This window comes from Ipomoea triloba, chromosome 2 (genome assembly GCF_003576645.1).
Source record: "Ipomoea triloba cultivar NCNSP0323 chromosome 2, ASM357664v1".
Taxonomy (NCBI): Eukaryota; Viridiplantae; Streptophyta; class Magnoliopsida; order Solanales; family Convolvulaceae; genus Ipomoea; species Ipomoea triloba.
This window is the reverse complement of record NC_044917.1, coordinates 12,310,682-12,334,308: the sequence shown is the minus strand read 5'-3', so window position 1 is coordinate 12,334,308 and position 23,627 is coordinate 12,310,682. Positions and strand designations below refer to the sequence as shown.

Below are 23,627 nucleotides of genomic sequence, written 5' to 3'. Positions count from 1 at the left end.
AAGAAGATTATTTGTAAGTGTACAAATGATACACATTTGGACCACCTTTAATTGGCTGAATTATTAGTCAAAAACATAGGTTATTTTATTAGGTGGTTTTGTCAGTTCGCTGGAACAGTTCTTTTTAGTCAAATCAGAATTCAGTCATCATGATCCTCATTTTACTCACATCTAAACTTATGGCTGATCCTTATTTGGAGTGGTTTTCAGCTGCAAATATTAAGGGATGATTGGTTAATGGCTTGGCTATAAATATAGCTCTATCACATGGGATTCTAACATGCCAATTACTATTCTAAATCCCACTTCCATTATTCTTTTGAATCAGATTCTATAAGAGGATTTCATACTGGTTTTTCTACAGTTCTTCACGTGTTCTTATTCTGGTTGCTTGAAGATTCAGCCGTGTTGGTGAATCGTGATGTATTGCACAGTGTCAACTCCAAGATGAGGAAGGCTTAGCTAGAAGTATTTTTTTGTAACTATTAGTGTAGGATGGTTGTTGTTAGACTCCTTGTAACCCTTGTGATCATCTAGTGGATTGGGCTGACGTGAAGTGCCCCGCAGACGTAGGAGTGGAGCTCCGAACTGCGTGATCAATTCTGGTGTCTAGTTCCATTTTTATCGCTTTATTTTCTTGTTGTTTATTTATCTGTTTTTATAATTTTATTCTTTCAGATAAATATTTCCTTTAAAATAAAGTTGGAACCTTTAGCTAAATTGTACATTCAAGACCCACAGTACAATTTCATTATTCTTAACAACCTCAGGGAGATCAAGGAAATAAGTTTAGATTAAGATTTGAAAACAACTCCTAACTCTTTTTATGTCTTCTCCTTGTTGGTCCTTACGATCTCAACATTCTTCTTTTGTCTTAAATTTTTGGAATAATGTTCAAATTGGTCATTGAACGTAACCTGAAAGTGCAATTAGGTTACTGAACGAAAAAAAATACAATTAGACCACTAAACACCCCAAATACATGCAGTTTAACCAAATATCAGGTTACCTTCCATTTCATCAGGTTGTCTGCTTATGTGGATAGTGAATTGACATTTTAAAATAATTTTTTAATAATACATTAAAAATAAAAATAAAAAATTAAATGCCTGCTTGCTTTAAAAAAAATTAAAAAAAAATTGTAATTTATCCACCTCCATAATATGTCAATTATCAATATCACCCATGAATTATTAGTGGTGTAAATGTTGCCCATCAATTTTTAAAACGATACATATATTGCCCCTCCCAAGTGCAAATGTTGTCCCTCAATTTTTAAAATTGTACATATATTGCCCCTCCCATACGGTACGGGCGGGGCAATATATGTATCGTTTTAAAAATTGAGGGGCAACATTTACACCACTAATAATTCAGGGGTGATATTGATAATTGACATATTATAGATGGACATAAATTACAATTTTTCCAAAAACAATTAATTAAAAGATGAACAAAAAAAATGAAAAATACAATGTCTGCTTGTTTGTTTGTTTTTTTTTTTAATTAAATTTTTAAATTTTTTATTTATTTTATTTTTATATTTAAAGTTTAGTAGTAAAAAAATATTTTAAAATGCCAACTCACCATCTATGTAAGCAGACAACCTGATGAAATGGGAGGTAACCTGCTATCAGGTAAAATTGCATGCATTTGGAGTGTTCAGTGACCTAATTGCATTTTTTTTTTCGTTCAGTGGCCTAATTGCACTTTGAGGTTACGTTCAGTGACCAATTTGAACCTTATTCCTAAATTTTTTTTCGTCTTCTTAAAATGAAAAAATTAATGTTTATTATTTAAATTTTGTTATTATTTGAGCTTATTTTATCATTATAATCGTTTAAATTACGTAAATATATATATTTTATGAAAATAATAAAATTTCATTGGTTTTAGACTTTTAGTAAAACCTTCATATATGTAATTGGTATTCTTTTCAATCTTTTACCAGAGCCTCCTCTATTCGCCATGAAAAGGCCTCATCATCAAAAGTTTGGCCCCTATGCTTTTTAGTGTCTACTATCTAGTCTCATTTATTAGAAATATAGCCATTCATTAATATAAGTATCTATTCATACATCTATCCAACCTTAAGCACAAAGACAAACTGAGACATCTCATTTGAGAGGTCTCAGTTATGCCGCTTGACCACAAGGCATTTGGTTAACTAAAGTATTTGATTGGCATTAATTTGCTATTATATTTGTAATTATGTTATAATATAATATCATCATTATCTTATCCAACTCAAAAAAAAAAAAAAAATTATCATTCTCTCTATGTGGTTACCATGTCGCTGACCAACTCAATTGAAAATATTCTAGCCAACTTAGAGCCTATTGAAAGTTGAACTTGACATAAATAGATAGCTCTTACAAATAGTTAAACTTAAAACTTTATAATTAACTTGGTAGTGTAAATACTCTTAGATATACGAATATGTATGAGGATTTATGTAGTATATTAGCTCGAGTATAATAGACCGAAAGTCGGAGGATCCCGAGCTTATAAGTACTCTAGACAGTGAATGAAAAAAATCCCCTCTACAAGCAATTAATGCGGTATTTTTAGGAGTTTGGAGAAGACGCATGCCAAGAAGTTGGCATGCATGACAAGTGTCCTTCATGCACTCGACGAGAAGTTGAACAGAACTCTAAAATTTAATAAGAGCCAATAACATTAGCCTTTAATTATAACTAAAATTGTGTCGGTAGTATAAATTGTATTAAGTGTTTGCTCATTATGTTATTTGTGTTGTACTTTTTCAATTTTCACAAACAAAAAATTAAGACAATGAGTCGAAAACTAAGGAGCGGTGTTCACATGTGATGAATATCTGACTGACCAATAGCTACTAGACATGGTCGGTAAATGCCCCTCTCCATGCATGGAGTCGGATCAGATAAGGTGTTTCATAGGCACCAAGTAGGTATACTTGAGATATATTTTCTATCATAATTAAACTAATTGTTCGACCAACTTAATTAAGAATGAGCCAAAAAATCACCAACTAGCTTTCTTTTTTAGGTACCCCTCCATTACAACAACAACAACAACTAACAACAAAAGATTCAAAGTAAATGTTTTTTTGTTTTTTTGGTTATAAGTGTAAGCAATAGTGGCCACAGACATGCTATGTTTACGTGTCGAAACACAAACCACTCGCATCGCAAATCCTGCAAAATAATTCCTCCAATTAGCAAAGACGATCCAAAAACCAAAATCTCCCCCATTATCCAAATCCAATCGCAACCGTCCATCCCCAATCATCCAACCGTCCTCATCCCATCAATATCTAAAACCATATCCACCGAACTGTCAAAAATATCACGGGGACACAGATTCCATAAAAACTCCGAAACCAAAATCTCCGTTTCATCCTCACTCTCCACTCTCCACTAAAATGGCTTCCATTGCTCTCAAAACCTTCACCGGCCTCCGTCAATCATCCCCGCCGGAAAACGCCTCCATTTCGAAGCCTCTCCCCAAACCCCACACTAACCGTCGGGTGCTCCGCATAAATGCCTCCAACAGCAGCCCACGTGTCACCGGCCGGAATCTCCGGGTCGCCGTCATCGGCGGCGGCCCCGCCGGCGGGTGCGCCGCCGAGACTCTGGCGAAGGGCGGCATAGAGACGTTCTTGATTGAGCGGAAGATGGATAACTGCAAGCCCTGCGGTGGGGCCATCCCGCTTTGTATGGTCGGCGAGTTTGACCTCCCGTTGGACATCATTGATCGCCGTGTCACCAAAATGAAAATGATTTCTCCCTCTAATGTCGCCGTGGATATTGGCAGAACGCTTAAGCCCCACGAGTATATCGGAATGGTCCGCCGCGAAGTTCTCGACGCTTACCTCCGTGAACGCGCCGCCGGCGCCGGCGCCACCGTGCTCAACGGGCTGTTTTTGAAAATGGACCTCCCTAAGTCGCCGACCTCCCCCTACGTCCTCCAGTACACCGCCTACAACGGCGGCGGCGGCGGAGAGCGGCGGACGTTGGAAGTCGACGCCGTGATCGGCGCCGACGGCGCCAACTCGCGCGTGGCGAAGAGCATCAACGCCGGCGACTACGAGTACGCCATCGCCTTCCAAGAACGCATCCGCATCCCGGACGACAAGATGACCTACTACGAGGACCTCGCCGAGATGTACGTCGGCGACGACGTCTCCCCGGACTTCTACGGCTGGGTGTTCCCCAAATGCGACCACGTCGCCGTCGGCACCGGCACCGTCACCCACAAACCCGACATCAAGAAATTCCAGCTCGCCACGCGCGTACGCGCCGCCGCCAAAATCACCGGCGGCAAAATCATCCGCGTGGAGGCCCACCCAATCCCGGAACACCCGCGTCCCCGCCGCGTCCAGGACCGGGTCGCCCTGGTCGGCGACGCCGCTGGGTACGTGACGAAGTGCTCCGGCGAGGGGATCTACTTCGCGGCCAAAAGCGGGCGGATGTGCGCGGAGGCGATCGTGGAGGGATCGGAGAACGGGAAGAGAATGGTGGACGAATCCGACCTGAGAAAGTACTTAGAAAAATGGGACAAAACATATTGGCCGACCTACAAGGTGTTAGATGTTTTGCAGAAAGTGTTTTACCGATCAAATCCGGCGAGAGAGGCGTTCGTGGAGATGTGCGCCGACGATTATGTTCAGAAGATGACGTTTGATAGCTATCTGTACAAGAAGGTGGCGCCGGGAAACCCCATTGAGGATTTGAAGTTGGCGGTGAACACTATTGGGAGCTTGGTTAGGGCCAATGCGCTTAGGAAGGAGATGGACAAGCTTAGCGTATAATTGTTATTATTATTATTATAATTAATCATGCATAAATATTCTTAAATGTATTTGTGATTGAGATTTATATATGAGTTCAGTTTGGTTTAATGTAAGCTAAATTAGGCTTTAAAATTTTCTTAAATTTATTATATGCATCAACGTCTAGTCAACCACCTTATTTGGTTTACAATTAACAGAAAATAAAATCATACAAATCAACACTGATATAATATTTTCTCACTATATAGGTCCTCCCTGAAATTATCTCTTGGTACACGAAGTGTTTAGATTATTAAAAATGTTATATTCTTGTGTGATATAAATCTGTTTGGTTGATAAGTTATTGTTTATGTTATAATGATTATTTTATTTTAATACCGTCAAATTATAAATCACCTTGCAAACATGGAAAAGATGTCAAATTGCTACTCCGCACAATATAATGTTCTTTCTTTTTCAAATTTATGTTTTCCCATATCTAGGCCTCTTTACAAAATAAATAATAAAAAAAATAAGGTTCATAATTATTAAAAAAAAAAAATTATAGTAAAACTTTCACCTTTCTATGGGACAAAGAATGGATTGAATAAAGCAAGTAAAAACTTAACAACATAAGAGAATGTCGTCTGTAAAAGTTAAAAATTCAAGGGCAAAGAATATAAAATGAGAAGGGAATCTCACAATACCTAAGGTTGATAAGAGAATCACATTCCCTTAAAAACATGGAAAAATCTTATATGGAGGCTATATTTGATTCCAAGGGAATGTTATATAACTCCAACAAAATATAGGAATGTTATATAATCAATCGAGTCATTTCCATTTTTGGTCCTACTGTTATTGGGGTATTGTCAATTTTAGTCCACTTCATTAATTTTTACCACATTGTGGCCAGTCTTATTTAGTCCTTGCCACTTTTAGTCCACCGTTAAAATTTTCGTCAGATGACCGTCCAAAACAAGGGTATTTTTGGTCTTTTTATGCGTTGGTTATCTTCTTGACCATTTGCAGTGGTTTTTCTTACACATTTTCATACAATGAAGAGGTCCGGCAAAAGCCATGTGAGCCACATTACAAAGTCATGGCTTACGCCAGACCTCTTCATTGGATGAAAATGTGCAAGGAAAACCACTGCAAATGGTAAAGGAGATGATTAAAGCATGAAAATACTAAAATACCCCTATTTTAGACGGTTATTTGACGAAATTTTTAACGGTGGACCAAAAGTGACAGAGACTAAATAAGACTGGCCGCAATGTGACAAAAATTAATGAAGTGGACTAAAATTGGCAATGCTCCAATAACAGTAGGACCAAAATTGAAAATGACTCTAATCAATCTAATATAACTTTAAGGCCCCTTATTGTTTACTTCTTTGTAATAGGAGATTAAGAATATAATATTTTACATTGAGTTGATTTTATTTAGATCCTATTTTATTTAGATCCTAGATTTATATGTGATAATGCTAAATTGAAACAAGAAAATCACGAAACAATCAAATCATAAAAATAATGCTAACCTAGATTGAAACAAGCATAGTAAACAAATAAAAAATTAAAAACCCAAATCAGAATAATAGTAAACACCCAAGTCTAACTCGTCACTTCCACCATCCATAATAATACAATAGAAGAACGAATTGATGCAGACAAAGATGATTCGAGGACAATAATCTACGCAACTAGAGAAGATAATCTATGCAGTCACAATTATTATCTGTGAAATATAATGCAGTGATGCAGAGAGAAAAGAATCAAAAATAGAAAATTTGAACTAAGCAAAGTCCTTTTGAACCATAGTCCACAATATAATTTTTATTTCATAGTAGTTCTGCCACTATCTTAACCAGAAAATAGGATCAACTTTGTATAAATTTTTATAGCAGATTTGAGGCATGATGTGGACCAGTTAATCTCTTGTGCATTCAATTCAATTCATTAAAGTTGACATGTGAAATGTAAATGTCAATGAGTTGGTTCTTTAATTCCAACAATGCTTTTCTGAACTTACCTTTTCCTATTTGGGAAATATGACAGAAACAAATGGATGAAGTGAATGCTGTTCGGCAAAAAATATATTTCCAATGGGATATTGTGGATATCAAATAAAATAGGCTAAAGTGTCATCTAGCACCATGAACTATATCCAATTATTCATGTCGCACATTGAACTTTCATATCGTATATATCGAGCCGCAAACCAAAATAAAAAATTCACCTAGAACTTTTAGCGGGTTTCCAGGTCTTCCTGCTGACATGGCGCAGGTTTCCAAGTGATGTGGCATTTTTTTAACCTTATGTTGTCCATGTAAACGTTTACATGTTTATAATTAAAAAAAAATTATTATATTAAAATAACCATAATTTTCTTCTCTTTATTTTCATAATGTATACTTTTCAATTTTGCAATTCCAATGTTTCAGTTTTTTTTTTCACAATTTATATTTTTTTGGCTAATTTATTGTTTAGTATTTTTTTAATTTTCCAAATTTATAGAAATGCTAATTTTTTTTGTTTGTATTTTTTTTTAAAAAAAAAATATTTTTAATATATAAATGCTTACATGGACAATATAAGGTTAAAAGAAATGCCACATCACTTGGAAACCTGCGCCATGTCAGCAGGAAGACCTGGAAACCTGCTAAAAGTTCTAGGTGAATTTTTTATTTTGGTTTGCAGCTCGATATATACGATATGAAAGTTGAAGGTGCTACATGAATAATTAGATATAGTTCATGGTACTAGATGACACTTTAACCAATAAAATATTTATAATAGAGGATATTTCTCTTTTAGAGTGTGTTTAGAAACCCGAAAAATGATTTCCGAAATCATTTTCTAGATTTCCCGTATTTAGAAGAGTGTCAATGAAAATCATTTCTCGATCAAAGAGAAAACAATACTGTTTTTGAGAAAATGACTTCTACCAAAATTTGGCAGGAAGTCATTTTCCACAGACCACAACTACATCAACGAGCAATTATGTCCGCAATTGGGTCCTAAGCTTGGTCTAGTTTCCACGGTGGTCTGCTTTCCACCATGCTATGGTTTCCGGTGAATTATTTTTAATATTATTACAAATATTTGTATATTTTAAATAAAATAATTAAAATGTTTAATTATACAATTCTACTCATTTTCTAGAAAATAAACCAAACACGTCAAGACAGTTTTCCAAAATGCAACACTGAAAAGAAAAATATTTTCTAAATGACTCATTTTCCTGATTTCCAAGCGCACCCTTAAATTAATTTCAATTATGTCATGTGACACTATGCAAAACAGTTAAATGAACAACAACAATAATAATACGGAGTAATAATGTTGTAAACGAATAAATGTGAACATTACTAGAAGACTTAAAAGCATGTGATCTAATTTTTCATGTGATTATCTTCTTCCTCCCTTGGAACTGCAGATCAAAGATCAATCCTATTCCAATAAACACTTGCCGTTACTGGAAATACTTTCAAGATTCTCTTGGAAAAAGGTGTTTGAACCAAGGCGCTATTTGCTTTCTTCAACAAGTTCACATAGTCATGAATCACTTCAAACTAAACTATATATATAGTTTATCAAGGAGTGTGGCATTCTCTTGTATCCAGAGTACATCAAATACTCAACGGGGAAACATTACAAACATAGATCAATAGTGGGCTAAAAAAACCTACACCTATGTGTTTGAGATTCTTTACCTCATGGACTCAATAAAATGAGATGCTATACAGGAGCTTCCTACGATTCTTTCTCTCAAAATTGTTGATGATATCATCAATTGTGTCCTCCCAATTTTCAACACCATCAATCTGCAAAATCATGTAAATAATAGTAATTAAGTTTCTCTTCTAAAATACCCAATACCATGCTGACACCTAGAGTATTGTGAACAAAACAAAACACATGAGTGATGTACCTCCTGGCACAATGCTAAAGCAAGACGACCTCCTATTGCTGCCTCCTCGTGGTTGTCTTTTACTTCCAAGTTGATTACTAGAACAGACTTCATCAGAAATTGATCACGGTTATGGAGATCTGCACATAGTTACATGATAGTCAAATGTTATGCCAACAAAAACAAAATGGATGATAGGAGAATTGCAAGGGCTCTCAATAGGATCAATATAATTGCTGAAGATTAAAACATGAAAGAAAGACATTTCCTTTCACCAAAGTTCCACAGTTTCAGGTGTTCTTATGACATATACAACACATTTACTAGGAGAGCAATTTGGCAACATTTTTTTCTTCCTTTCTTACTTTCTCTTGTTTTTTCAGATTTTTTTTTGGAGCAATTTTTTTAAAAATTAAAAAAAATAATAATAATAATAATAATAAAAAATGGTAATGTTCCTCACTTTTGTTTTCCTTTTCTAAAAAAACATTTTCAAGACACTAGCTTATTGCCTTATTTCTGAAAACAAAATAATGTTGTTTGCTTTTGCTTTTGTTTTCAATTATATATCTCCTCTCAACCAACCAACAAGTATTTGACCCCACCCATTGACCTGTACCACCAGCCCCCACCCCTACCCTAGCTCTCTCGACTAACCCCACATACGCTTTAAATTGACTCCACCGCCACCGGTCCACCCCATCAACCACTAAGCCTAACCCCATCCTACCACCCACTTCTCTTAATTAACCCCAGAGGCTCAGGTGCATCTTCTGCTAATCCCACTAAAATCTTCCCTGGTGTATTCCCTCCCCTCATTTAACTCTGTATGCATCCCAACGCATATCCTTAACCCTACCCTTCATATATATTTTCCTTCATTACTCAAAATTAATCACCCCCACCCATCCTAGAAACCTTTTTCATCTAACCTCATCTTCATAAACTCACCAATTACATTAAAGACAAACTAGGAAATCAAGCATGTTTCTATTCTCAAAGATCCAAACAAAACCAAAACATTACCAACAGTTAAAACCATTTTACACACAGCTATTATAAGCACAAATCAAAGTCAATTTGCCTCTTGGCTTGCATATTATTGAAGGCACACCCCCACAAGCATTACTCTCATTGACTTTGACTGATGCTATAGGGGCAAATAGGCCAAGATTTAAGCAATTGGAGTGTTTTTTCCCTATTCGATATATAAAGTCAAGCATATATGCTCAATATCTTAAAGGTAAAAGGCAATACAATAAAGTGTGAAGTACTAAGTTGTGAATAATGAATAGGAATATGAGAATAATTTCCTATTGTTAATGGATAGTTCATCTTATGAGCGGAGATCATCTCAAGTTGTGTGCAAATATTTCAATTATTCAAAAGGAAGAACTAACTCAAAATGAACTACAAGACATTATTAAGTAAAGTTATAGTATTTATTCACTAAATAACTACTCCAATATACAATTCAACAAAATGCATTGATAACTGTTTTCTTTTTCTTTTTCTTTTAACCCAAGGAAAAAAAAAAGTCATGGAGAATAGTCGTTATTGTCTTGAACAATTGTTGGAAATTGATTGATTGAGATCAGCGAAGAAAAATATGCTACCCGCTATTGAAATTTCATGTCAGATATGTACATTCTCAAAGAAAGGATGATGAAGCACATACAGACCTTCAATCACCATATCGAAAACTTTTTCTTCGAAAGTAAGCACTACATCAAAAGGCCCATCCTCTGCATTATCCTGCCAGCGTTGAGGTGCATGCTTTACACCCAAGTTCCTCTTGAGCATTGGCAATATCCCGTTTCTCTTGTACCTGTACAACCCCTATTCTAGTGAAGCTTGATCTTACTAGACTAACATGTGGTGTTGTTTAGCAACTTTTGTTCATCACAATAGAATTAAAAGGGCTGATAATTATTCCAAAACATGTGAAATTTTAAGATACCATGACAAAATCTAGCTTATCATTTATGTACGATTGTGCTTTACCTTGCAAGGATTAAGCTTTTTATCAACAAATAAAGCCCCAACTCCCCAAGGAGGATGAATTTCAGCCAGAGAAATTCAAATGCTGGTATACAAGGCACAATTGGAAGTTTTTCTACTATCAATAAACATAGAACTTAATTGTTTTTGTTATTATTATTAGTATTATTTATTCCTATTACATTGAAAAGCATAAACTTCCAGCAAAATGTAACTTTTGACTTCAACTGAAGTTAGCAATTAATCATACATTTCATTAAATAATGATAATACTAATAATAATACTCGTAGTAAAGGAAATTGGCATACAGTTCGGGGTCTTTGCGACGGAGTTCATCGAACATGTGCTTGTAGGGGGTACCGAAGTCATAGACGTTGGGTTCTCTGAGGGAAGGTCCGGGGAGCTTCACGTGCTGCCCAGTCCCGTAAGAGCCGACATCGAAACCCTCTCTCTTAAGCAACGAATGGGCCTCCATGCTCCGGTTCTGATTGGAAGAGCACACCATTGCGTACCGGAGCTTCATCGCGTTTCCTGCAGCTCTTAATTGCCTAATTCGACTAGAGAGAAATGTAAGATACTAAGATGAGACGGATTCCGGATTTAATCACTGCAAAAATAATAATAATAATAATAATAATAAGAAGAAGAAGAAAATAAGAAAACCATTGGAACCCTAGTCCCTAGAAACTCAAATAGGGTTTAATCACTGCAAAAAGAGATCTAGATGATTATATACCTTACGATTTGGAGTTGGACAAGATCCTAGTGAAGATTTTGGAAAGTTCGTGGTTCGTGGTGTTGAAGTTGTTATTCGGACCAGAGGAAGCCGGGGACGGTGGCCGGAAATGGGAGTTAGGGACGGTGGCCGGAAATGGGAGTTAGGGACTTGGCCGGAGGCGTAGGTTGCGACGTTGGAGAAGGAAGACGGAGAAGGACGGCGGAGATATACGCTGTAGCTGTAGAGATGGAGACTGGAGCGAGGAGCGGTTAGAGACGAGCGAAAAGAGAGAAAAGAAAAGGTTAGAAAGAGCCAAAAATGACAATAAACATTTTTTTTTATTTCCAACAAAAACATATTTTTTTTCAAAATCTTTTCATTTCTTCAATTTGAATCAAATCAAATCTAAAAGCATCTCAATCAAAATTATATTCCTAATTCATGTTCATTTTTAGTGCTAATTATTGTACATTGTGTTTTTAAAATTGTACTATACAATTTTTTTACCATTATAATTTCTGTTTCCATTAATTTTACCATGCACATACATCCATCATATATTTTCTTATATTCTTATAACACTATTATGACTCTCAAGTTCCACTTAATACTTTTATTTTCTAATTCAAAATTTTAATGTTGAAATTTTTCTTAAAACTCACATAATGAAAATAACTTATCATTTTTTACAACATCAGAGAATAAAAAGTGAGAAAATAGGGAACGAAACTCTATGTAGTAAAACTCTATTAAAAAATCGGAGTTCACCCCATCAGACCACCACCATACTACTACCACTATAATCGCAATCACTTTGGTTAGTAATCTTTGTTCGTAATTGTAGATGGTAAAACTTTAGTTATTTTGATTTGTTATTTTAAATTGCAACACTTTAGTTGGTTATTTTAACATCTTATTAGTTATTTTTATTATATTAAAATTATTATTATATATTATTATAAATTATAAATGTTATACTCCGTATTTGCTTGCAAAAAAAAATAAATGTTATATTTTAAATAAAAAGTTAAAGGATAATCCGGACAACCCCAAACCGCGGTTGATCAGTAGATTTGGTAGGAGGTGTTTCAACGGAGAAGGTAAAGCAGCGTGTCTCTGCGCCAGCGCCACCTTTTTATAATCCTCTCAGAATAACCTGAAAACCACATTCAATTTCATTTCCTTTGGGGTTTCTCTATCCTACTTCAATCTATTCCATTCATCTTTCACCAGGTAAAACATTTATCGCTTTTTTGTTCATGAATTTTTCAGATCTGAAATTAATTTGTCCGATTCATTTCATTCTGAATCATTTGCTTAGTTTCTGCTTCATTTTGAGTCGCTAATTTTATGAATGTAATGCAGTAGCTGTCGTGTAATTTTATGAGTTTCGAAACTTGGTCTCTTCTCCCAAATACTGCCTACAAAACTAGTGAGCTAAGCTTGTGCGGGTATAATGATATTTCTTTGAATTTGTAGGTGACATGCCATCTTAGTTATTGTATGAGACTACCAGCAATTTGTGTTTCTGATATCTAGGCAATTTAATGGAAGTGCTATATATTTGTTATCTAGTAGGGCACTACTTCATACTTCCTCCATCACTCTTCCTTTATTGGCACTGTGGATTTGTGCAGGGTTGGTTGTTCTGCACACCCTGTAATGATTTTGATATGAGTTTGTAGGTGACCCTAAAGCCTCAGTTTTTGTAAATGCTGAGTTTGTAGGTGACCCTAAAGCCTCAGTTTTTGTAAATGCAGAGTTTGTAGGTGACCCTAAAGCCTCAGTTTTTGTAAATGCAGTGTGTTTTTGATATCTAGGCAATTGAATCTGGATTTGTGCAGGGTTGGTTGTTCAACACACCCTGTAATGATTTTGATTTGAGTTTGTAGGTGACCCTAAAGCCTCAGTTTTTGTAAATGCTGAGTTTGTAGGTGACCCTAAAGCCTCAGTTTTTGTAAATGCAGAGTTTGTAGGTGACCCTAAAGCCTCAGTTTTTGTAAATGCAGTGTGTTTTTGATATCTAGGCAATTGAATCTGGATTTGTGCAGGGTTGGTTGTTCTGCACACCCTGTAATGATTTTGATTTGAGTTTGTAGGTGACCCTAAAGCCTCAGTTTTTGTAGATGCAGTGTGTTTTTTATATCTAGGCAATTGAATCTGAGTTATATTTTGTTTGTTATCTACTATGGGAGCATTTTTTAGCAGGCATATGTGGTCAGTACAAAATCTAGTGCCTGTTTTCTTATAGGAATTAATTTGGTCAAGCTGTGTGGTTGCCTGAATCAGTATGTGTTAAATGATTGTAGCAGATACTTGCTGATAGGACTCTAGTTTAAGGTTTTACTTTTTTGCATCATCTATAGGCATCTGGTTTAAGGTAGTGAGCAGAAAAAAATAGTCTGTGATGTTATTGTCACCCTTAAGAATCCATTCATTAAATATTTTTGTTATTGTTAGACACTTAGATCATCTCCAACCCAAAACACTAAATTTTACACCAAAATGAATATTCTCAGTATATTCTTACACCAACTTTTATTCTATCTCCAACCCTTTATACCAAAATTTATTCATACATTAAAATAATTTATACTCATAATATTAAACTTTATTTTTTTTTAAATTTAATTTCGAATGTACTAAATTTTATTTTGGTTAAATTATGTTATATGTATTTTAATTTTTAATTAATATATATTCAATATTAGTATTGTTTTAAATGTCTTAATGAGATCTTTGAAATGCTATAATTTGTTTCTAATAATACGAATTTTAAATTTCAGTATTTAACAAATTATGTAAATATATAAAAACGAAACAGGGATATAAAATGTTAAACAATAGAATACCTATCTAGAAAACTCAACTAAATATTCGTATATATGTTCTATGTATATATCTACAGGAGAGTAGAGCTATTTATATAGTGTAGAACTAACCCTAGCCACAAGTTCCTAACACTAAAACCTAGGGCTAAGAGTAGATCTCTCCACTAACCCCTATATCTCTAACACCCCCCCTCAAGTTGGAGCATAGATTTCAATCATGCCTAACTTGTTACATACTTACATATGTGTCACATGAACCATAAGACTCCACATCTAGAACCATAAGTCTTGAACCACTTGAACCTTCGAACCATGTTGTGCCAAGTCAGTCCACAATGCACCTTGTCGCACCAACAAAGCTTCCACAAAGCTACAAATCAGGCCAAACACCACAACCGCAGCGCACCTGCCTCTCACACCCCACACCCTTATCACCGCTGCTTAACATCGCAGCGCACCGGCCTCTCACTCCACAAACCCTTATCACCGCTGCCTAACACCAGTGTTTTCCGGTTTTCTTGTTGCGTGCGCACAAACTAGTTCCTCCTGAACCATTCTTCAGCTGCCGCCCTTCCACAATAGCGGCGACATCTACCAGGTTCACACCACCCCTGGCACCTGGGCTGCCCATCACTGCAACACCCCTGTACAAGGACTGCCTCCAACTCTCACACCTTGGCACTACTCCAAATATGATACTAACTTCATATTCAATTAACTTAAACAAGCCAGAAAAATACGATAAATCAAACATAAACTTTCAAGACTTATTGACGAGATAACCCAAACAACTCAAAACAAAAACCTACTGCTTAATTATTTATAAACTTTATCCATCTCTAGGGTTGGTCATTTTCCAGCACAGACCTATTGCTGTCTGCGCCACATCTTCCACTATCTCCATCATAAACTGCCGGTCATCACCAATTCCAAACCACCGGCCACACCCACCACCATCATCTACTACTGTTGTCCACCACCATCTACTGCTGTTGTCCAGTGTTGGCAGCATAGCTGTTCACGGCACAAACGACACAAACCTGTGGAGAATACCCCAACAAAACTTCTCACTCTTCACCTAGGTCGAACCTCCTCTTCACGGCGAGACTCCCGGTGTGATCGCCGTTGCACAAGATCACCGGAAAAAGGCCTCACGCGCCGGCGCGTGGGCACCGGAGCTCCGGTCAGCGGTGGCGCGTGGCAGCGTGTGTTGGCTCTGTTGGCTGCTCCGCTTCCTCCGGCGGCGTCGCCTCGTTGCGCAGATCAATACCCATTGGGCTCTGATACCATGTTAAACAATAGAATACCTATCTAGAAAACTCAACTAAATATTCGTATATATGTTCTGTGTATATATGTACAGGAGAGTAGAGCTATTTATACTAGTGTAGAACTAACTCTAGCGACAGGTTCCTAACACTAAAACCTAGGGCTAAGAGTAGATCTCTCAACTAACCCCTATATCTCTAACAGGAATTAAAAAAGAAAATGAAGGACAAAAGATTTTTTTTTTTTTTAAAGTACACCAATTTGGTGCAAAGTTAATAGTGCACGGTGCACCACCATATTTGGTGCTACACTGTTCACTTGCACCAAATTGGTGTCAAATTTGGCGTGTTCCTTTGAGGAAGTTTTGCACCAAATTTGACACAAAATTGGTGTTTTACCGTATTCATTGGAGAGGACCTTAAGGCAAGTGAACAGCTTCCCAAGTTTTCATTTTATTGTTCATTTATTTATTTTTATACTTGGGTGGTTTGAGTGTACGTGTGTGATAGAAATACTTCTGCTTGTCTTTTCGCAGCACTTAGCAATATAAGGTAAAAGTGAATTGATTGACATTTTTGTTTGACTGAGTTTATTTCAAGATTCGTTTACTTTTAGTTATTCTTGCCTATAAATTCCTGTTAATTGAATGGGATAATATTGTTCATTGGGTTGCAATAGTACAATACTCTTTAAGATGCTTGACCGGATTAGGGGAATAATTGGTGCATATTTGTGGTATTTGATGGCCTGAGTGTTTGAAGAATCCTTGCATTTGATATCACTTGATTTATCCAGTAACTGTATCGGTTTTAATGCCCCAATACTGTTCCTAATATTCTCTGCATACCTGCTGCTGCCAGTCTGCCACTTGGGTTCTATGCTAAATAGACTGCTCTTCCATAAACTTGTTTCTTTTCATTGTCTGAGTAACTAATCTTCCTGTTACTGATGTACTCTAATATATCTAATGTTTTGTGATATGTTGTGTTTCATATGGTGCTTTATTATGTTTTCTGTATCATGGTGGTACTTTGACTGAAAGAAGTAAAAATCACCTTTTTCTCCCTTGCAGTGTGAAAAATGGCGGCAACATCAGCAACTATTTTCTCAATTTGTCCAACTACATCTGCTGGGTCTAAGCCTTCACGCCAAAAAGCCTTTGGATTGAAGTTCAACTCAAGGAGAGCTGCAGAATCTGTAAGATGTGAATTAGAAACATCCTTTTTGGGAAAGGAAAGTAGTGCAGCTCTTCGACAATCATTTGCTCTCAAGGCCCAAAAAGAAAACAAGAGATCTTGGAACTACATTCAACCTCAGGCATCGTACAAAGTATCCATTCTTGGAGCTGCAGGTGGCATAGGCCAGCCACTAGCTCTCTTGGTCAAGATGTCTCCGTTAGTTTCTGCCCTAAACCTTTACGATATAGCAAATGTCAAAGGAGTTGCAGCTGATCTCAGCCACTGCAACACTCCCTCTAAGGTTTCAGATTTCACCGGAGCTTCTGAATTGGCCAATTCTTTGAAAGATGTAAATGTGGTTGTAATACCTGCTGGCGTTCCAAGGAAGCCAGGCATGACCCGTGATGACCTGTTCAACATTAATGCAAGCATTGTGAGAACCTTGGTTGAAGCTGTTGCTGATAATTGCCCCGATGCCTTCATCCACATTATCAGCAATCCCGTGAACTCCACAGTCCCAATAGCAGCAGAAGTTCTGAAGAAAAAGGGAGTGTATGATCCCAAGAAACTGTTTGGTATTACAACCCTGGATGTTGTCAGAGCAAACACATTTGTTGCTCAGAAGAAAAACCTGAGGCTCATTGACGTCGATGTCCCTGTCATTGGAGGCCATGCCGGAATAACTATTCTACCATTACTGTCAAAGGCAAAACCATCAACCACTTTCACCGACGAAGAAGTGCAAGAGCTGACTGCCAGGATCCAGAATGGTGGGACGGAAGTTGTAGAGGCAAAGGCCGGTGCAGGCTCAGCTACTCTTTCCATGGCATATGCTGCTGCAAGATTTCTCGAGTCCTCACTCCGTGCTCTTGATGGCGATAGTGATGTGTACGAGTGTGCTTATGTGCAGTCTGATCTTACAGACCTTCCGTTCTTTGCATCTAGGGTCAAATTAGGGAGGAATGGTGTCGAGGCTTTTATCTCATCTGACCTCCACGGGTTAACTGAGTATGAAGAAAAAGCTTTGGAAGCCCTAAAGCCGGAGTTGAAAGCCAGTATTGAGAAAGGGATTAGTTTTGTTCAGAAAGAAGCAGCAACCGCTTAGAATTGCATGAGTTAGTACACAGGGATGATGATAGTGGAGGAATAAAGTAATTCTGAGAATTGCATCAGAATTCCCAGTTTTGTAGTGTCATTGAAGTAATGTAGTTAGTGATTATTCTTTTTCTTGTTTGATACCAAGAGATGACATACCTATGCGGCTGTGCGGGAATCAAACTCTAACCTTTTGTATTCTTTTATTTTTTCTTACATTGAAATGATCTCTCATTCTGTTTCTTTTGTAAGGACTTAACTTTTGGAATGGTCTAAGTAGCACGGAAATGGGGGTATAGAATATCTCTAACTCGCCTGCATATTTAATTGATTCTTGAGTGATAGATTGTGAGTAAGGATACATGATTGAGTTATGACAATGTGGGAATTACACTTAATGTAGTGGGTTACTTGTGAGCATATCAATAGTAGTTTTTTGTGTGGTTTTTAAGGAAGTTTATGTGGAGGAGAGAGGGTGAGGAGAGATATAAAATAAATCTTTCTGCAAAACATGAGTTTTTATATGTGAGATCCATTAAAACCTTCGATTTTCTCTTCTTAGTTGCATGCAACGCAAATCAGCGCCCAGCGGGTGTGTGCATTGAAAATGTTGTTCAGTTTTGTTTTGTTTTTTTTTTTGTTTTTTTTTTAAATTATTATTCCTTCCATCTTCTCTTTCCAAATCGTACCTGCAAAAACTCCTCAAAAACTAAAAAATAAAACCTAACTATTGAGGATGCTTTTAATATGGTGGGTTCCTTGTGTGCATCATACACTTGTCTTCTCACATTTACCCCCCATCCCCCCCCCCCCCCCACACACTATCTTATCAGGGCATTATACACTAGTCTTCTCACATTTACCTCTTCACTATCTTATCAGTTCAAAATATGTTATTGTGATTTAATTTATATAAGCTTGGAGTGTACCTCTTCACTATCTTATCAGTCCGAAATATGTTATTGTGATTTAATTTATATAAGCCTGGAGTGTGGGAGCTTGAGACGAGAGAATCACACGTCGTGAGCAAAACCATCTCAACTCATTGGACTTATATATGTAAGTCTATAAATATTAATTATCTAAATACACTATAAATATTTTAAAAGTCGAAATGCATATATGTCAAAGACACAAAGTTTTACCGATTATAGGTAGATTAAGACTACGTAGCGTGCATAATATTTTAGTAATCAATGGCGGTAGAAGAAGAAGAAGAAGAAGAGGATAAATAATAAGATAAGAGAGAATCCATTTGATGATCTTCCTCATAATCAGCAGTAGCAGCAGAAGCTCCAGCTGAAATGGCCGGCGCAGATGACGGCGACGACGACGGCAAAGGTTGGAGCATCCCGGCGCCGGCGACGGAGACGTTAAGCTTCCTCTTCTTATAGTTTGCCTTAAAACAAGCTTGCCTGAGCTTTTTAGTGGTGTCCTCCATCTCCATATCTGGACTCTCTTCAATCTCTCTCTTCTGCTTCTCCAACAACTGTACGGCTTCTCTCAACTTCTCCTCTTCTTCATCCTTCCCCAGCACCTTTCACAATACATATATAATTACAGTGCATTTCAATTTGAAATTAATTATATATTAGGATAGATATATGGGAGATAGTGATGATCGATGAGGAATAATAAAGAATTAAATAGCAAATGAATTGAATTGAATGAGGTGATTATCTGACCTGAACATTTGAGATTAGGGTTTGGAGACTCATCAACTTCCGGTGAGGCCAGCGGCGAATCCCCAACTCCCGGCATCTCTTCTTCAGCAATGTCAACCCAACGTTGAGTTCTCTTGCAGCCTTTGTGATTGGCATATAGAAATACTTTGATATTGTTTCTCTGCACAACATTTTTGATGAACAATCATTTCTACCCTTCTTCTTATTATTCCCTCCACCATCCCCCATCTTCTGCTCCTCTTCCACTCCCTCATCACCATACACTCCTGCAAATTAAAATTTTCTCAATTATTATTCAGTAATATAACTCATCAACGAAGTAAGTATAAATTAAAGGTAGAATTGAAAACAAAAAACCTTGGATGATGGATTGGGTTGGATGTGAATATAGAGGATCGTTGATGAGAAACATGTAATTGTCCATGAGGGGAAAAGAATGATAATCAAAAGAGGTGTAGTGATGAGTAGTTTGCATGGGGAAATCATAATCATAATCATCATGATCATAGTCCCAAGCTAAGTTATTATCAGACCATGATTGAACAGGAAAAGAAAGCTGCAGGTTATTTTCTCCTGGCACCATGATTATTATTGTAGTTTAGGGTTTTGATTTCTGGAAATGCTGCAACTCTGATGGAAGGGAAGGAAGGAAGGAGATATATAGATATGATGGGCATATATATGTATGTTTAAGAAGATAGATATTATGGAATTTAGTGCATAGTGGGGCTTACTCAATGAATTTGGGTTAATCNCAGCACCCCCCCCCCCCCACACACACTATCTTATCAGGGCATTATACACTAGTCTTCTCACATTTACCTCTTCACTATCTTATCAGTTCAAAATATGTTATTGTGATTTAATTTATATAAGCTTGGAGTGTACCTCTTCACTATCTTATCAGTCCGAAATATGTTATTGTGATTTAATTTATATAAGCCTGGAGTGTGGGAGCTTGAGACGAGAGAATCACACGTCGTGAGCAAAACCATCTCAACTCATTGGACTTATATATGTAAGTCTATAAATATTAATTATCTAAATACACTATAAATATTTTAAAAGTCGAAATGCATATATGTCAAAGACACAAAGTTTTACCGATTATAGGTAGATTAAGACTACGTAGCGTGCATAATATTTTAGTAATCAATGGCGGTAGAAGAAGAAGAAGAAGAAGAGGATAAATAATAAGATAAGAGAGAATCCATTTGATGATCTTCCTCATAATCAGCAGTAGCAGCAGAAGCTCCAGCTGAAATGGCCGGCGCAGATGACGGCGACGACGACGGCAAAGGTTGGAGCATCCCGGCGCCGGCGACGGAGACGTTAAGCTTCCTCTTCTTATAGTTTGCCTTAAAACAAGCTTGCCTGAGCTTTTTAGTGGTGTCCTCCATCTCCATATCTGGACTCTCTTCAATCTCTCTCTTCTGCTTCTCCAACAACTGTACGGCTTCTCTCAACTTCTCCTCTTCTTCATCCTTCCCCAGCACCTTTCACAATACATATATAATTACAGTGCATTTCAATTTGAAATTAATTATATATTAGGATAGATATATGGGAGATAGTGATGATCGATGAGGAATAATAAAGAATTAAATAGCAAATGAATTGAATTGAATGAGGTGATTATCTGACCTGAACATTTGAGATTAGGGTTTGGAGACTCATCAACTTCCGGTGAGGCCAGCGGCGAATCCCCAACTCCCGGCATCTCTTCTTCAGCAATGTCAACCCAACGTTGAGTTCTCTTGCAGCCTTTGTGATTGGCATATAGAAATACTTTGATATTGTTTCTCTGCACAACATTTTTGATGAACAATCATTTCTACCCTTCTTCTTATTATTCCCTCCACCATCCCCCATCTTCTGCTCCTCTTCCACTCCCTCATCACCATACACTCCTGCAAATTAAAATTTTCTCAATTATTATTCAGTAATATAACTCATCAACGAAGTAAGTATAAATTAAAGGTAGAATTGAAAACAAAAAACCTTGGATGATGGATTGGGTTGGATGTGAATATAGAGGATCGTTGATGAGAAACATGTAATTGTCCATGAGGGGAAAAGAATGATAATCAAAAGAGGTGTAGTGATGAGTAGTTTGCATGGGGAAATCATAATCATAATCATCATGATCATAGTCCCAAGCTAAGTTATTATCAGACCATGATTGAACAGGAAAAGAAAGCTGCAGGTTATTTTCTCCTGGCACCATGATTATTATTGTAGTTTAGGGTTTTGATTTCTGGAAATGCTGCAACTCTGATGGAAGGGAAGGAAGGAAGGAGATATATAGATATGATGGGCATATATATGTATGTTTAAGAAGATAGATATTATGGAATTTAGTGCATAGTGGGGCTTACTCAATGAATTTGGGTTAATCCATCCATGCATGTTGTGTATACGTTCATCATTGATTTATTAATTAGGGTAGTTAAAGCACTGTAAGTGGGGAGATGAGTTACATTCCACAATATATATAATGCAGTAATAGATTTACAAAATAATTTTCTTGTAATCTGTTCACAGTTATAATATTAAGAATATTTATTAATGTCTTGTCTAGAAGATAATATATGCGATGCTTTAGTACTACTTAGACCTGACAATTATCACACTACCTGTTAACACGATATTAGTTTATAATTTATTACATTATATGTCTACAGTTAATATATTAGACACATGTAATTATTAACATATGATGTGTCTATAAGTAACAAATTATGTGTCTTCAATTTATTCACAGTCACATAATATGTTAATTGAATATTATGAATGGAATATGAGGGGCTACTTCTGGGAACGAATCAAGTACATCGTTGGCAAAACCTTTTGCAGGGGAGGTGTGGCAAGGCGAACTTCGGTTGGGTCTTGCGGGATTCACATGGTGCTTTTATTGTAGCTACAGTGTTTCCGGGAGGTGTGGCGGAGGGAGCTCGCATGGCGGAGGCATTGAGGGTTCGGGAGGTGCTGAGTTGGCTGAAGGAAGTGGGTGCTCGAGAGGTTGATGTGGAGATGAATGCACATGAGGTGTTTCATGCATTGTGTGGAGAGGTGAGAGAGTCCTATTTTGATCTTATTATTGATGATATTAAAGTCATTGCAACTTCTATTGACGATTTGTAATTTCTTTTTGTTAAACGATCAGCGAACCAGGTTGCCCATTTGGTTTCTAGGGAGACTGGTTCTTTGTCTGGTTGTGTTTCTTGGTCCTCCTTCTTTTATTGTAAGTTCTTTGTTTTCTAGAATGAAAGTTAGTTTATTGGTTCTAAAAAAAAAAGTTGAAAAGGACAAAAAGACTCATCAAAGTCTTAGATTTCGACATGTCTTAAATGAATGAGTGATCAGCGTGATGAATTTTGGCACTAAAAGAATATAATTGTCGTGGATGGAAATTAGTACTAAAACAATAATCGTAGATGACAATTTGTAGGAATTAAACATGTTGACCAAAACTGTCATTTTGTTAATACTCATCGGACCAAAATTTTAGTATTTGCTATATATATAGTGCGAGTGCGGGGTGAGGATACCTCCCCGTACTCGCCCCCATACCTACGCGAGTATAAAAAATTCCCCCATCTCGGCGGTACCCATTACCCAAGTCGTTTGAGTATTTTAATACTCGTTGGGGCGAGGATGCGAGGAACCCATCTGGTGCGGGTAGAATTGTCATCTCTAATCTGGACAACTATGTTACTCTTGCCAGGGACAAGAAAAAGTGACCATGTGATTAGCCTTGTTTTGTAAATGGCGTTTTGGCCATACTTTGATGAATTTGACCACTTTAACGATTTGACCTGATCAAAACGTCGAAAATTTTGTTTGATTAATAATTGATTAGGGCAACTTTTTTATGACAACCCGCTAACTTCACAAATGCTACATCGTGAGCATGAGGCTCCCAAAGTGCGCAAATTTTACTGTGGACCGCGGTCCACAATGCATGATAGTCCAAGCATAAAAACGGTGCCGTTTCTTTTAATGAAAAGAAACGGCACCCGTTCTGCGTCGTTCCGAAAAAATTAACTTTGTGTATATAACATATTCAGTTTTATTTTATATACACTGCAGTTTCTTTTCAACACAACTACGGTTTCTTTTCGATATAACGACAGTTTGTCAGTTTCATTCGACATTATACACTCAAATATGTGAAACTG

At 36.9% G+C, this 23,627-nt stretch overlaps 5 protein-coding genes across 6 annotated transcripts; 2 read left to right on the top strand and 3 right to left on the bottom strand.

Moving 5' to 3' along the window:
• Positions 1-3,321: 3,321 nt before the first annotated feature.
• Positions 3,322-4,906, top strand: LOC116010427 (geranylgeranyl diphosphate reductase, chloroplastic). The gene has a single exon (XM_031249836.1). The coding sequence runs from the start codon at positions 3,404-3,406 to the stop codon at positions 4,790-4,792; it is 1,389 nt and encodes a 462-aa protein (XP_031105696.1). The 5' UTR covers positions 3,322-3,403; the 3' UTR covers positions 4,793-4,906.
• A 3,240-nt stretch (positions 4,907-8,146) lies between these two features.
• LOC116006972 (RNA polymerase II subunit A C-terminal domain phosphatase SSU72) lies at positions 8,147-11,690 on the bottom strand. 2 transcript variants are annotated; one of them, XM_031247526.1, is made up of 5 exons: positions 11,407-11,690; positions 10,979-11,277; positions 10,351-10,496; positions 8,690-8,808; positions 8,147-8,582 (listed from the first exon to the last, which is right to left on the bottom strand). In XM_031247526.1, the coding sequence occupies exons 2-5, from the start codon at positions 11,191-11,193 to the stop codon at positions 8,481-8,483; spliced, it is 582 nt and encodes a 193-aa protein (XP_031103386.1). In that variant the 5' UTR covers positions 11,194-11,277; positions 11,407-11,690; the 3' UTR covers positions 8,147-8,480. The 2 variants fall into 2 exon arrangements, with proteins under 2 accessions (XP_031103386.1, XP_031103394.1); XM_031247534.1 differs by having other exon boundaries at positions 10,979-11,227.
• A 760-nt stretch (positions 11,691-12,450) lies between these two features.
• LOC116011325 (malate dehydrogenase, chloroplastic-like) lies at positions 12,451-18,012 on the top strand. Its single transcript, XM_031250876.1, has 2 exons — positions 12,451-12,621; positions 16,561-18,012. The coding sequence occupies exon 2, from the start codon at positions 16,569-16,571 to the stop codon at positions 17,769-17,771; it is 1,203 nt and encodes a 400-aa protein (XP_031106736.1). The 5' UTR covers positions 12,451-12,621; positions 16,561-16,568; the 3' UTR covers positions 17,772-18,012.
• Positions 18,013-18,947: 935 nt separating this feature from the next.
• LOC116010765 (protein RKD1-like) lies at positions 18,948-20,029 on the bottom strand. The gene is made up of 3 exons (XM_031250276.1): positions 19,804-20,029; positions 19,447-19,712; positions 18,948-19,298 (listed from the first exon to the last, which is right to left on the bottom strand). The coding sequence occupies exons 1-3, from the start codon at positions 20,027-20,029 to the stop codon at positions 18,948-18,950; spliced, it is 843 nt and encodes a 280-aa protein (XP_031106136.1).
• Positions 20,030-20,591: 562 nt separating this feature from the next.
• On the bottom strand, positions 20,592-21,673 carry LOC116010764 (protein RKD1-like). Its single transcript, XM_031250275.1, has 3 exons — positions 21,448-21,673; positions 21,091-21,356; positions 20,592-20,942 (listed from the first exon to the last, which is right to left on the bottom strand). The coding sequence occupies exons 1-3, from the start codon at positions 21,671-21,673 to the stop codon at positions 20,592-20,594; spliced, it is 843 nt and encodes a 280-aa protein (XP_031106135.1).
• Between the last annotated feature and the right edge of the window lie 1,954 nt (positions 21,674-23,627).